Source organism: Bos indicus x Bos taurus, chromosome 21 (assembly GCF_003369695.1).
Source record: "Bos indicus x Bos taurus breed Angus x Brahman F1 hybrid chromosome 21, Bos_hybrid_MaternalHap_v2.0, whole genome shotgun sequence".
Taxonomy (NCBI): Eukaryota; Metazoa; Chordata; class Mammalia; order Artiodactyla; family Bovidae; genus Bos; species Bos indicus x Bos taurus.
The window spans coordinates 19,723,005-19,736,363 of NC_040096.1; the positions used below are offsets into that span (position 1 = coordinate 19,723,005).

The 13,359-nt window shown below is 47.7% G+C and overlaps 1 protein-coding gene and 1 pseudogene across 2 annotated transcripts; both read right to left on the reverse strand.

The window, feature by feature from the left end:
- Window positions 1-705: 705 nt before the first annotated feature.
- Window positions 706-5,952, reverse strand: LOC113879794. The gene is made up of 2 exons (XM_027521596.1): window positions 2,908-5,952; window positions 706-2,490 (listed from the first exon to the last, which is right to left on the reverse strand). Exons 1-2 carry the CDS (start codon window positions 5,886-5,888, stop codon window positions 2,478-2,480), a joined length of 2,994 nt encoding a protein of 997 aa, XP_027377397.1. The 5' UTR covers window positions 5,889-5,952; the 3' UTR covers window positions 706-2,477.
- LOC113879795 lies at window positions 706-8,579 on the reverse strand (annotated as a pseudogene). Its single transcript, XR_003507459.1, has 2 exons — window positions 5,959-8,579; window positions 706-2,939 (listed from the first exon to the last, which is right to left on the reverse strand). The product of XR_003507459.1 is annotated as a myeloid-associated differentiation marker-like (transcript).
- Window positions 8,580-13,359: the final 4,780 nt, after the last annotated feature.

A 13,359-nucleotide genomic window follows, 5' to 3' on the forward strand; every position in this document is an offset into this window, starting at 1 on the left:
GGCTTCTCCATCAAATGTGTGTGCTGAAGGGCTGGGGAAGGCCCTGGTCACCAAGGCCTTGGCTTGGCTTGGAGGCCACAGCGCCCCTCACTGCCCCAGATCCCTGGACCCAAGTTGCCTCCCTTCCCTCTGCCTTTGGAGACAGGCCTGTGTGGGCATCTCTCAGCTCCTCCCCTAGTCTGTCCATCAAGGCTGCAGAGAACATGGAGACCATCTGCCAAGCATCCTTCCCCTTCTCCACTTGGTACATTTTTTCAAACTTCAGCTTTGTTTTTTTAAAAATATAATATATTGACATGTTTCAAAATAAAGATATTCTTAAAAAGCCACACACTGAGAAACCTGGGTTTACCTGTGGCTTTATCCACTCTACCTCATCTCCCCTACCCCTCCAGGACCACTGCTCCACTAAACTCTCCAGAGTCCTTCTCAAGCTTCTTAATACAAATCAAGCAAATACAATTGTATTTATTTTTATTTTTTCCTTTTTTATTACATAGGAAATAGCATACTGCACGTAGATTTGTATCTTACTCCTTTTATTTAGCATATCCTGGAGATATTTATGATCATTATTTGAGAGCATCCTTATATTTTTCCAGCTGTATAGTATTCCCTCTCCTGTCTTGCCGGAGCCAGCCGGCAAAGTCAATCAGGTCCCGAGAATGTGCACGACGCGGCTGAGAAAGAATACTACAGCAAAGATGGGGTCGAGAGGATCAGACACGTCTCCACAAAGGGAAGCGGTCTGACCATGACTTTATTCAGCATCTTATATTTATATAGGAGAGCAAGAGAAAAACAAGACAGTTAACATTTTTCTTGGCTGACCTATACATCTTACAAAAAGTCACAAGAAATCTTGAGAGCATGGGAATGGCACCCTGTTATTATTTCTTACACCAGATAACATTTCCTTGTGTGTGAGAAGTTTGTCCAGAACTCCAGGTGTCTGCAGTTAATAGTCGCCTAATCTCTGGGGTGGCGGGACAGAGAGCTATGTTTGCAAGCAAACCCTCAAGGACTGAGGCAGCTCCCAGGGCTGTGTCCTTTAGATAAAGGACCCCGTTCTCATGGGCAGCTCCCCGCATCTCCCCCTTTCTTTTTATATAGGCACACGCTTATGTTCCTTTAACTGCAGACAATTTCCATAGATGGAAGCCTTTATCACCCATAGATCATCAATCAGGTTTTTAATTAAACAAGGTGCAAGAAATAAAACAGTTAAAATTATTAACAATAGTCCTCCTATGGCTGCTCCCAAGTGCCAAGTACTATTGATGGTAGGTACATGTGGAAAAGGTTCTTTAACGAAAGACTCAGCTCTTTTTGCAACATCCAAATCAGGTCTGGGTGCATTTTCAATGTTCATTATTTCCTGATGTAGATGCAGTAAATCTAAGGAAATATTTTCATTATGCCAAATACCTTCTAAATGAGCTTTCACCTTATCCCAAGCAGTTATACTACCATTATATTTTTTTTGGGTAACACAGATCCATCGAAAATCGGCATGACATTGTACCCGTAATCTCAACTTTATACCTTGAACCTCTTCACCTAAAAATTTTACAACATCATAAAGGGCATTCAATCGGTCCTCTAGCTTTTTGTCAATATCTTCTTGAGTCCTCAGGGTAACGGATACATTTTTGTGCCAGATTATCAACAAAAGTTGCAGTTTGCACTGATTGTGCCAGGGACAGGGCTACAGTAATCGAGGAGGCAATAAGGGTTACCAAAGCTACAAATCCCAGAATTATTAACCCTATTCCCCTACGATAACGCATTAAAGCACCCTCTACTTCTCTCCAAAGCTCAAGTCCTTTTTCATCATACCAAGACCCTTTAATCTTTACAGGAATCATAACAAAAGCAGGCTGTCTTAAGACTAGAACCCTAGTTTGATTAGTAATTCCCCTGATGCAGTTAGTCAAAGTACAATTGTTACAAGTTACATTATAATTTCGTGACCCAAGTTGTATATTTATAGATCCTACTAATAAAACATAAGGGTGAGGTACACATGCTCGAGGGTACCTCATGGTGAGATTCCATAAATAACCGTGTCTCACTTTCGATCCCACCTGAAGGTAGGAACCCTCACATCCAAGGGCGGCAGCTAGTTTCCAGATTTCTGTTTGGAACACTTCAGAGCCGCCCAAATTCCAAATACGGGATGCAAACTTTCTATTATCTTGTGCTCCGGGGTTTCTGTTCGAATCTGGAGACCAGTCCCACAATGACTCATTTGTCCCAAATATGTTATAAACTGTGGCAGTCTCATTTCGACACAGTTTCCATGGTGCAGCAGTGACTCTTCCCCTTGTTCCAAAGTCGCAGAAAGGGATATGTAAAGGACCAGTTCCATTACGACGTTGAGGAATTCCAGATTCTTTAGTTACTCCAGGAATATATAGGCTCCAACCATTGTCATAATCAGCATATCCTGACTCCCCAACAAAAAGGCATCCTGTTCAATTAAAATATCTAGACAGACAAATAGGTAAACGATCAAACATTCCATGATAAGAGAAATTAACTTGATTAGGAATAATATGTTTATCTGAAAAACCCCCCAAAGCCACCGTATCATTAGTGTATATGGGAATGGACTGATCCTCCCAGCCCACCGGTTGGAGAAGGGGAGGGTCGGGAAAATAAGCCCAGTAAGCATTTGAATATTCTTCAGAATGTGCAGTATTAATCTGATTCAAGATAATTAATAAGGTTATCAGGAAGCTTAAAGGCAATATCGGATCACCCTGCACAGCAACACGATTCTGTGCCTCTCGCATCAATGCGAGAGTTGTTGGAGTTGTTGCCGAGATGGTAATTCATCATGCTCTTGAATCGTCAATCTCCTCATCTGGTTTACTAGCGATCATCTCCGCCCTGCGTACCAACCTTTCCGGCAGCCAGCGCGGCGCTTCGGCATCCTGTGGGAAAATACAAACATGCCCTCGTCCCCAAATTATTACAGGATCTGGTCCATACCATTTTCCCACAAGTGGGTCTTTCCAAAAGACTTTAGGTCTTATTGTTTGCGCATCAAAGTTCCAAAATCGCTGTGCTGCTGAACGGCCACATATATCCAATTGTAAAAAATTTAGAACAAATAAAGCATGGTTTAGAGAGTTGGAGGGGGTATTGAGATACAATTCCCCCTTCTTTAGTTTTTGCAATTGATGTTTGAGAGTTTGATGTGCCCGTTCAACGATTCCTTGACCTTGAGGATTATAAGGGATACCCGTTTTATGTGAGATAGACAATTGCATACAAAATAGTTGAAAATTTTTTCCAGTGTATCCTGGACCATTGTCTGTTTTTATGGTCTTAGGGGTTCCCATAACAGCAAAACATTTAATGCAATGAGCTATACAATGTTTGCTAGCTTCTCTGGATTGTAGAGAGGCATGTAAAAAGCCAGAGAAGGTGTCAATAGTAACATGAACAAATTTTTGTTTACCAAATTCAGAAATATGGGTAATATCCATTTGCCATATGTCGTTTGGCAACAATCCTCGGGGATTAACTCCATAATGGGGGACGCTAAAAAATTGAGGACATGTTTGACATTGCTTAACAATCTGTCTGGCAGCATCTCGAGTAATGCCAAATTGAAGTCTTAAGCTATTGCTGTTTTGATGGTGTAAGCTGTGGGAAGTTTTTGCCATTTGTTCCAAGGAAGGAAATATCATACGTGTAGCTTCGTCAGCCAAAGCATTGCCTCGTGCTAAAGGTCCAGAAAGTCCAGAGTGAGCACAAATATGACCGAAATAGCATTTATTAACTCTGGAGGAAATTAAATGTTGTATATCACGAAAAAGAATTTGGATAGTAGAATTCAGGGTACCAATAAATGGAACAGTCTCAATAGTGTTTAAGGCTCTTATGATATATTGACTGTCGGAATATAAATTAAATGGAGCAGAGATGTGTAATAGAGCCTGAAAAACGGCAAATAGTTCTACTTCTTGAGCAGACTTATAATTAGTACGCCAGGTGGCAGTATTGTCCTGTATAATCAAACTAGCTATTCCATTAGAAGAGCCATCAGTAAATACAGTTAGGGCATTGGCAAGGGGCTGAGAAACAACGGTTTTTGGGAAGAGAAATTGGTGATAGTGAGCAAATTGCAAAATTTTATCCGAGGGATAATGATTATCAAGCCGTCCACTAAAGCCAGCTAAAGCAATAACCCAGTTGTCGCTAAACTGAAACAGCCAGTTCTGTTGAGTTTTAGCCAGGCTGTGCGGGCGCGAGGCCAGGGGCCCACGTGCGCTCTCCCACAGAGGGCCAAGGACTCGAGGCTGACCACTAGTTTTATCCCGCTTTTGTTGCTGATACAGTACTTCTTTGACTGTCTTTCCTTGTAATGCCGCGGCCAAAGTTATGCCTTGAACGTACGAAGGGCCAATATCGGCACAAATCCGTACATAATCGGATAAGCCTCCCTTTTTCCTGTAAGGTCTCAGGGCAGCTTGACAAGCCGAATTGGCATTCTCATAAGCAAGCTGTTTAGCCAACACCATTCCCGCCTGCTCATCCCCTATCATTTTACTAATTGCCTCAAGCAGGCGGGCAACAAAATCCTGATATGGTTCATCTGGCCCCTGGCGAATTTTAGATAAATCTTCGGTCTTTTTATCAGAATTTGGAAATTTTTTCCATGCTCGTAGAGCCGCAGCACTAATCTGAGGGTAGGCTCTAGGCAAATAATTAAGTTGATTATTAGTGTCTTGATAATCCCCCTCTCCCACCATCATTTCATAAGTGGTGTTCAGTCCCTGTCGCCGATTGATATCGGCTGTGATCCCACACTGCTCAGCAAACTCAGATTTCCATAGTAAATAATCTCCTCCAGATAGACAAGCCCGAGCAACCTGTTTCCAATCATTAGGTGGCAAATTTTGATTTCCTAAAGCCTCTATAATAGCCTGAGTAAACGGCGCAGTCGGACCGTATTGTGCACAAGCCATTTTTAACGCTTTTAGTTGCTTAAAGGGTAGTGGTTCATAATACCTCTGCTGTTGAGCATTTTCAAATCCTGGATAGATTCCTGAAAACCCGGGAATATGTTCTCCTTCATCATTAGCTCGCTTAATCGCTTGTTGAAGAGGAGATAATAATTTCTCACTTCTAGTTTTTATGTTTTCACCGGGCAAAGAAGCAGGGATAGATATAAGCTCTTGTGGTTCTACGAAAGGCGGAGGTGGATCAAGTCCAGCAAGAACCGAGGGAGGATATGCTGGAGGCGCAGGCTGGCTGGAGTGGGAGTCTCCCTGTGCATCCTTTTTTACTGCTATAACAATTTTCTGAATTAAATTCTCCAGCTGTTCTTCAGAAAGCCCTGAATGCTTTAATTCCCCTTTTCCTGAGGAGGGTTGCATGCTAACCATCATCTCCCAAGGCATATCCTCTCTATGGTACTGAGCCGCTTGTTCATTTAACTCTTCCTGTTCATCAGAGCTTAACACATCATCATTCCTTCCAGCCTTACAAGCTGTTCCCTCAGGCACGGCATAAAGCGGCTCAGGCGGAGGGGTGGAAGGCTCTGCAACTTCGGGTTCTGTGGAATCCCGGAGGGCCGTTTGAATCTTATGTCCCTCATGTTCAGGATCCAGACAGTCTCTTAGGAGAGTCCACAAAGAAAAAGCATCCACAGGGACACGATTGGGACCATGTAAGGAATAATATGTCTGCAATTGTTTTCCTACTTTCTTCCAAGTTTCCGGACTAACTGTTCCTTCCTCTGGGAACCAAGGACAAACTTCTACAAAAAGTAAAAACTTCTCTAGCTGTAACTTATTTACATGAATTCCCCTGCCTTTTAACAAAGTTTTCAACATATGTACAAATAACTGGTGGCTACTGCCTTGTCCCATGATTTATTACTCTCGACAATAAAACTCCCTGCCCCTTACTTCAAATAATTAGGAATTCCTCGTTGCACACCTCACTCCTGACGGGCAGTGGCCGTTGTTGCGCTCCGATTCTCGAGTCCCTGTTCGGGTGGGGCCCAACATCTTGTGTCACAGGCTGGCTCACACCCATAGGCTCTGGTTCAGGGGTGGGTGGGAGTCAGTGGGAGGGGCTGACTCCAAGTTTGGGTGAGGGTAGAAACTGACTAGGACTGTTCTGAGCTCTAGGCAAATCTGGGCAATTAGAGCAGATTTTGTTTTGGGGGGTTTATATTTTCTTTCATTTTTATGTTGAGGTTAAAAAGGATATTGTAAATGGAGAAAGGAAGAGGGTTTTATCTACAATTGACAGCACCAGAAGCTCCAGAAAAAATTTTAAATTATATGTATTTTATAGATCACATTGTGTCTGAGTCCCAGAGAATCAAGAAGTTGCAGCAGGAAGCGGTCAGCACACAGAAACTCACATGTGTGTGCCCCTCACACTCAAGCCATGCAGTTTCTTTGACAATGGAAGCAGCAACCCCCACCCTTTACAAAGAAACCTGCCCAAGAGAACTTAAAGAGAAATTTCCCCTTTAAGAACAGAGTCACCCAGTAATTTTTGCCCTCCTGATCAGAAGATAGGAAAAAAAGAAAAGAAAAAAAGTCCCAGGCTAACACGCCTTGAGGTTGCAGTGGCCATGCTCTTCTCCCCTCAGAGGCAGGACCTGTGTTTTGATCACTGAGGCAGGAGGGCCACGTCGCTGCCCCTCACCAACACTGCAGACAGCTGTCTTAAAGTTTTTGTGTTGCTTCACCAACTCCTACTTTGATTCCCCAGAGAGTAGCTGGGATGGACAGTATCTACCCCTGGCTTCCTCTAAGATGGCCTCTAGGCAGCGGGTGTTTAGTGAGCCTGCAAAAATTCTGGAGCCAATCTCAGGTGGGGCTGGAGCACCCCACCTGGAGCACCAGGTGGGGCCCAGGGACCAGGGTCTCTGCTTCAAGACTCCTGCCATTGAAAATTATAGACCTCCAGAGATTTTAGTTTAAGTTAAAGGGCAGGTGCCCTGTATACTCTCCTCCCATGGGAGGTGGGGGCCGAATCACACAGAGGACTGTGTGCTGTGGAGTCAGCACCTTAGGAGATGGGAGGGGGCGGTGGGCAGAGAAGGAAGACTGTGGATCAGAAGAAGGAAGATGGGGAGAGGTGGTCAGGACACAGGAGATGAGAAAACCAAGGATGACCAGAAAAGGGGCAAAAAGCAGAAAATGTAGAAAAGATGAAAGAAGCAAGAGAAAGAAGCAAAACAGGACTTGGGCAACCACACTTAGCAGGAAAGAGACAGAGCAGAAGGAGGGAAGGAAACAGAAAAGACAGTGAGGTGCATGGGGAAGGATGTGAGGAGGGAGAGAGGAGCCAGGAAGAGGGCATCAGAGAACACCAGAGCTCGGTGAGGATACCTTTGTGAGCAGAGGATCAGGAGTCCCTGGGCTGGTCCTCAGTCCCTACAGAACCTGGCGGGCCCAGTACCCCAGGTTGGCCATGTAAACCAGCAGGTTGGAGGCTGTCAGGACGGCCACAGCCAGGCACTGGTCTTGGGCGCACATGTCGTAGGTGAGCTCGTCCCTGCAGTTCCCATCACTGGGCCTCTGGGGCTGCCCGCCAAGCTCCTCGCTGAACTGGTAAAGCAGCCAGAGGACCAGGGCACTGACATAGAGGAGGATGGAGAGCAGGGTGAGCACTAGCTGGAAAATGGGATACGGTCTGGGCAGCCTGTATTCCCATTCGTCCAGGTTTAGCAGGATGGCCAGGGCTGCTGGGATGAAGCAGATGGAGTACACGGCCACACACCACTCTCAGGCCGGCTGGTGCAGGTACAGGGAGGTGTTGATGATGCAGGCAAAGACGACATACGCCACGAAGGTCTCCAGCACCTTCAGCAGGCCTGGCACGGTGAGCACACAGCAGGGGATCTCCTTGAACCCATAGGCGACCCACGTGCAGGCCACATCTATGGCACACAGCACTGATGTGACACAGGAGAAGGCAGAGGCGGCGATGACCCGGTCCCGGTAAGGACCATCAGGCAGAAAGTGGACATAGATGATGGAGTAGATGATGGAGGCTGAGAGGCAGAGGAGGGTGGTGTAGCAGGCATAGGCCACGGGAAGTTGAACCAGAAAAACAGAAAGTGGGAATGGAACCCATAGCACTTAACAATGAATACCGTGAGGGTCATGGCGAAACAGAAGCACCAGATGGACATGGACCAGTTTCCTGCCGCTCCCTGCTCAGTGGCCCTGCTGGCCACCAGGGAGATGGCCACACACATGGAGAACAGCTGCAGCAGGCGGAGGCAGAGGTACATCATGGCCATGACGTCCGGGTCTGGGGATGTCCACTGTGTGGATATGGTGTTGTGATGGTCAGGCAGGTCACAGTCACCAGTACAGCAGTGGTCTTCACTGAGGACTCATCAGAGAAAGGTTCAGCTCTGGAGGTGGAAAAAGTCAGATGCCTGGAAAAGATTCACGGTCCTGTGATGGCTGAGGCTCTGGATCTGTGGAGTTCCGGCCAGTGGCCCAGACACTCGGGTAACAGCCGGGTGGCTCAGTGGTAAAGCATCCACCTGCCAGCGCAGGGGACACAGGAGATGCAGGTTTGATCTCTGGGTCAGAAAGATCCCCAGGAGAATGAAATGGCAACCCAGTCCAGTATTCCTTCCTGGGAAATCCCATGGACAGGGGAGCCTGGCAGGCAGCAGTCCATAGGATCTCAGGAGTTGGACACGACTGAGTGACTAAACCACTGCTGCGACCACAGCCGCTCCAGGATGATTCTCCCCGCCCATCACCCTTGACCTCATCAGGAGGCTTGTCTTATCCCAAACCTCCCAGCTGGGTTGGGTCTGGCCTCAAACATGAACCTTTTGTCTCTCTCTGGGCTGTGTGTGCCATATTCTATGGAGACACAGGATAGTATGGTCCTTGTCTTTAATCCCAACCTTCAAATCTCAACCCTCAATATTTCAAAACTGAAAAGAAATATTTAAAAATCCCAACCTTCAGTATTTCAAAATTGAAAACAAATACTTGAAAAATTGTTTTTTAACAAAATCTGACCAGAAGACACATGAGACAAGTTATGATCTTTGTTATTTCACTTGCGACTATTCAACAGTTCAGTTGTAGAAACACTAATGTGTCTGATTACAAGGTGCTTTCAGACCCTAGAGGGGTCTAATGTCATAGAGAGTAGATGTACCATGTCACCTGTCTGAAGTTGAAAAATTCCGAATTCTAAAGAGTATCTGACCTCAAGGGTTTCAGAAAAGGGACTGTGGATTGTGCTGCTAACTCCATTTTACAGATGAGAAAACTAAGGCTTGGTGAATCAAGTGCCTTCCCTAAGGTCAAAAGACTGGAAGTGGGAACCCCATATGGAAATGCCAAAGCTGTGAGTTTGAACACTTTGCACTTCAGCCCACACATCAGGGCCCGTGGATGGGAGCCCAGGACCAAAGCTCTGGGCTCTAGGATGCAGGACATGCCTTCAGGGCCACGGCCCCCTTCCACAGCACCTGAAGACACATGTGTCCTGGCCTGTCCTCCCTGCAGCATCCCTAGAAGGAGCTGCTGTGTGAGGGGACACAGCCCCCGCCAGAGGAGGGCAGCTTCAAGGGTGCGCAGGGAGGAGCCCTGGGGTGAGAGCAAGGCCGTGGAGACATGAGAAGTAGGGACTGTTGTGAAGCCCCTCCACCCATTTTTGCCTTCACATGTGACTCTTCCCCATTGAGGGGAAACCCCAATCCAGCCTGACTCCAAGGTGGGGCCACATTGAGGAAGCACGGAATAGATTAACATAGTGTTGGGCTCCAAAGCTGCCATCCAGGTGGGAGTCTGGAAAGATCTAGGAGAAGTCCTACCTGAGTGAGGATTTTCCTGGCCTGGGAGACTGGTCAGCAGCTTCCAGGGAAGAAAGGATTGGAAATGAACAAGGACGCTGTGTCTGAGGCTGACGTGGAGCCTTTCAGGGCATCTCAGGGACGGGGTGGGGATGGACGGTTGATCATCCCCTTTTAAGGGCAGGAGCTGAAAGAGGAGGCCCCTGCAGGACCCCTGGGAGGAGACAGCCCTGAGAATGCACCCGGGACTGGGGTGGGGGCGGGGAGCAGAGTGGAGGTTACTGGGGGGATCCCAGGTTCCCAGGGGCCCTGAGGCAGCCCAGTAGGGGTCTTCTGACCCAGAAGGGATGCAGGCATGGAGCCAACCTTCCCACGGAGGAGGGGCCTGGACTGGAACTGAGAGAGGAGAACAGGGGCCTGAAGGGGTTTCAGGGCTGTGACAGGGACACCTTAGGCTGCGTCCATATCTTGGCTACTGTAAACAGTGCTGCAGTGAATATTCAGTTCAGTCATTCAGTCGTGTCTGACTCTTTGCGACCCCATGGACTGCAGCACGCCAGGCTTCTCTGTCCATCACCAACTCCCAGAGCTTGCTCCAACTCATGTCCATCTAGTTGGTGGGACCACCCAAATCTCATCCTCTGTGGTCCCCTTCTCCTCCTGCTTTAAATCTTTCCCAGCATCAGGGTCTTTTCCAATGAGTCAGCTCTGCATATATGCCCAGGAGTGGGATTGCAGGTCATTGTTATTGTTCAGTTGCTAAGTCGTGTCCAACTCTTTGCGACCCCATGGACTGCAGCATGTCAGGCTTTCCTGTCCTTCACCAGGGAGTGTCAAAGGTCAGCAGCTGCAGCAGCACAGGACTCAGCCTCCCCAGAGGCAGATGGCAGATGCCTTTGAGTTGTTGTTGTTCAGTCGCTCAGTTATATCCAACTCTTCCCAACCCCATGAACTGCAGCACACCAGGCCTCCCTGTCCTTCTCCACTCCCAGAGCTTGCTCTAACTCATGTTCATTGAGTCAGTGATGCCATCCAACCATCTCAACCTCTGTCTCCTCCTCCTCCTGCCGTCAATCTTTCAGAGTCTTTTCCAGTGAGTCAGTTCTTCACATCAGGTGGCCAACATGTTGGAGCTTCAGCCTCAACATCAGTCCTTCCAATGAATATTCAGGGTTGATTTTCTTTAGAATTGACTGGTCACACTTCTCTGTCCAAGGGATTCTCAAGGGTCTTCTCCAGCACTGCAATTTAAAAGCATCGATTCTTTGGCACTCAACCTTCTTATGGGCCAACTCTCACAGCCATACATAACTACTGGAAAAACCATAGCTTTAACTATATGGACCTCAGTAGAAAGCCATTGTTGAGATGTACCCACAGGAGTAGCAGTCACTTAGAAAAAAGCCTCTGAAATTTCCCTTCAGATAGGAAAGTGGTAGATACCCAATGAGAAACATTTCAAAAAAATGAGAGAAGGACCTTGAACTCAAACCCACAGGCCCAACAGCAGCCCCCTTTTCCACCACCCCACAGAAGTGGCAGGCATGTGTTGGGTGCGGGGAGCTCACCAGAATGGAGGGGCCCCGGGAGGTGGGCTGGACACTGGGAGCTGTGGCCACACATGGGGCTTCCAGCTCAGTGGATGTTTGTGAAGCACCTGCTCGGGGCCAGGCTGGACCAGAAGCTGAGGATCCAGGTGAGCAATGCCAGGCAGGTCCTTAAGAAACTCTTGGTTGAAGGGAGGTAGGGCCACGAACTGACCATCAGCACATCTGCGGGGTGTGTCCACAGAGGGAGGGCAGGTGTCTGGAGCAGAGATGGAGGATGGAGAGCAGGCAGGACACCAGGTGTGAGTGGAGGGTGAAGGGTGTGTCTTATTGGAAAAGGACATAAGAAGGGAGCCGGGGAGGGGAGACCTGGGGCCCAGCCTGAGGATTGGGGGGCAGCTTGTCTGGGGAGCAGGAATGTGCAGGAGGTGGTGGATGGTGCTGAGTTTGGGCCCCTCTGTAGGGCTTGGGGCACCAGGGACCCAGACAGAATGTCAGCTCCTAGACTCACTGAAGAGCCCTGTTCTCAACGTGTTGAGCAAGGAGTACTCTAGAAACATCTCTGTCCCTGTTCCCCGGCCCCTGGGGTCCCTGTGAGAACTGCTCCAGCCCCTCTGGGTCTGAGGCCAAGCCTGCAGTGTCCCACCCCCCCGCAGCAGATGGGAGCCCCTGGAGGGCAAACGTGGCCTCAGGACCTGGATTCTGTGCCTGGCCCTGCCTGGGCCCCAGGCTCATGGGTGAAGCCTGGCCTGCTCCAGACACCTGCTGAGTCCAGGGTGTCAGGGGCCCGGGAGACTCACCCCTGACCCACTTCAGCCCTGGACGTCAGGGTGTGGGCAGGGAAGGCCCAGGTCACCTGGTGCCTGGATTCAGTCCCCAGTCCCCTCTCTGTGCCGTGTGTGTGGTACAGCGTCCTGGGACACAACTCGGTGGAAGATGCCAGGGCAGCCATGGAGCTCTACTGCATCTCCAGGAGATTTTAATTGCAGCCTGAGAATTTTAGTTGCAGCGTGTGGGATCTAGTTTCCTGCCCAGGGATTGAACCTGGGCCCATGTGTTGGGTGTGTGGGCGTCTTAGTCCCTGGACCACAAGGGAAGTCCTTACCTCTTATCTTTACATTTCATAGGAAGGAGTCAGTAAAAAATATTCCAAAGAAGAAAAGAAACAAGCACCAATATAAGCATGCTGTATTGAAATATAGCAGTGACAACCATAAAAGAGAACTAAGTGAACTGAAAGTGGCTACATTGGGTAGCAATTGTTAAGGACGGGGGGATTTGGCCTGGGGAACAATGGTTTTCTATTATAAGCTTTGGTACATTATTTACTTAAAAAAATTGTTTGGGTGTTATTTTTAGAAGAACTTAAAGTGCAATGCGGCAGATAGGTAAATTGGACTGGAAAGAGAGACACAGGGAGCTTCACCTTTGTAAAGTGACAGGTACACAAGTGATATATTATTTATATGCTTCTGAATATCTAAAATATTTTATGGTTATTATTAAGCAGCATCAGTAAGTGATGCTGTTCAGAGAGGGTAACTGAAAGTCCAGGGTTGTGGAGTGTAGGAGACAGGGCAAAGCATAAAAATACAGAAGTCAATCATGGACAGAAGGAGGAACAGTTACGACCACGTCAAAAGAAGAGGATTTAGAAAAGGTGGAGATACAGAGATATTTTGAATTATAGTTGGGAGAAGTTGAGAAATTACAAACCCCGCTGCAGGAATACAGCTGTAGTTCTGGGTTTCAGCAGAAGATAGGAGAGTTATGGGAATATACTATAGGAAGCCCCCTACATATGAAGCTTTATGTTGTGAACTCAAAGATACGAACGCACGTTTACGAAAGTTCATTCATTGTCTGGTGTACAGCGTCACGTGCTTGCATCCTCTCCAAGGGCCTGTGCTTTTGTGTACTTTACCGTATAGTACTGCGCAGGGTGCAGTAGTGGAGTTGCTGGTGGTTTAGTGGCTAAGTCATGTCAGACTCTGGCTA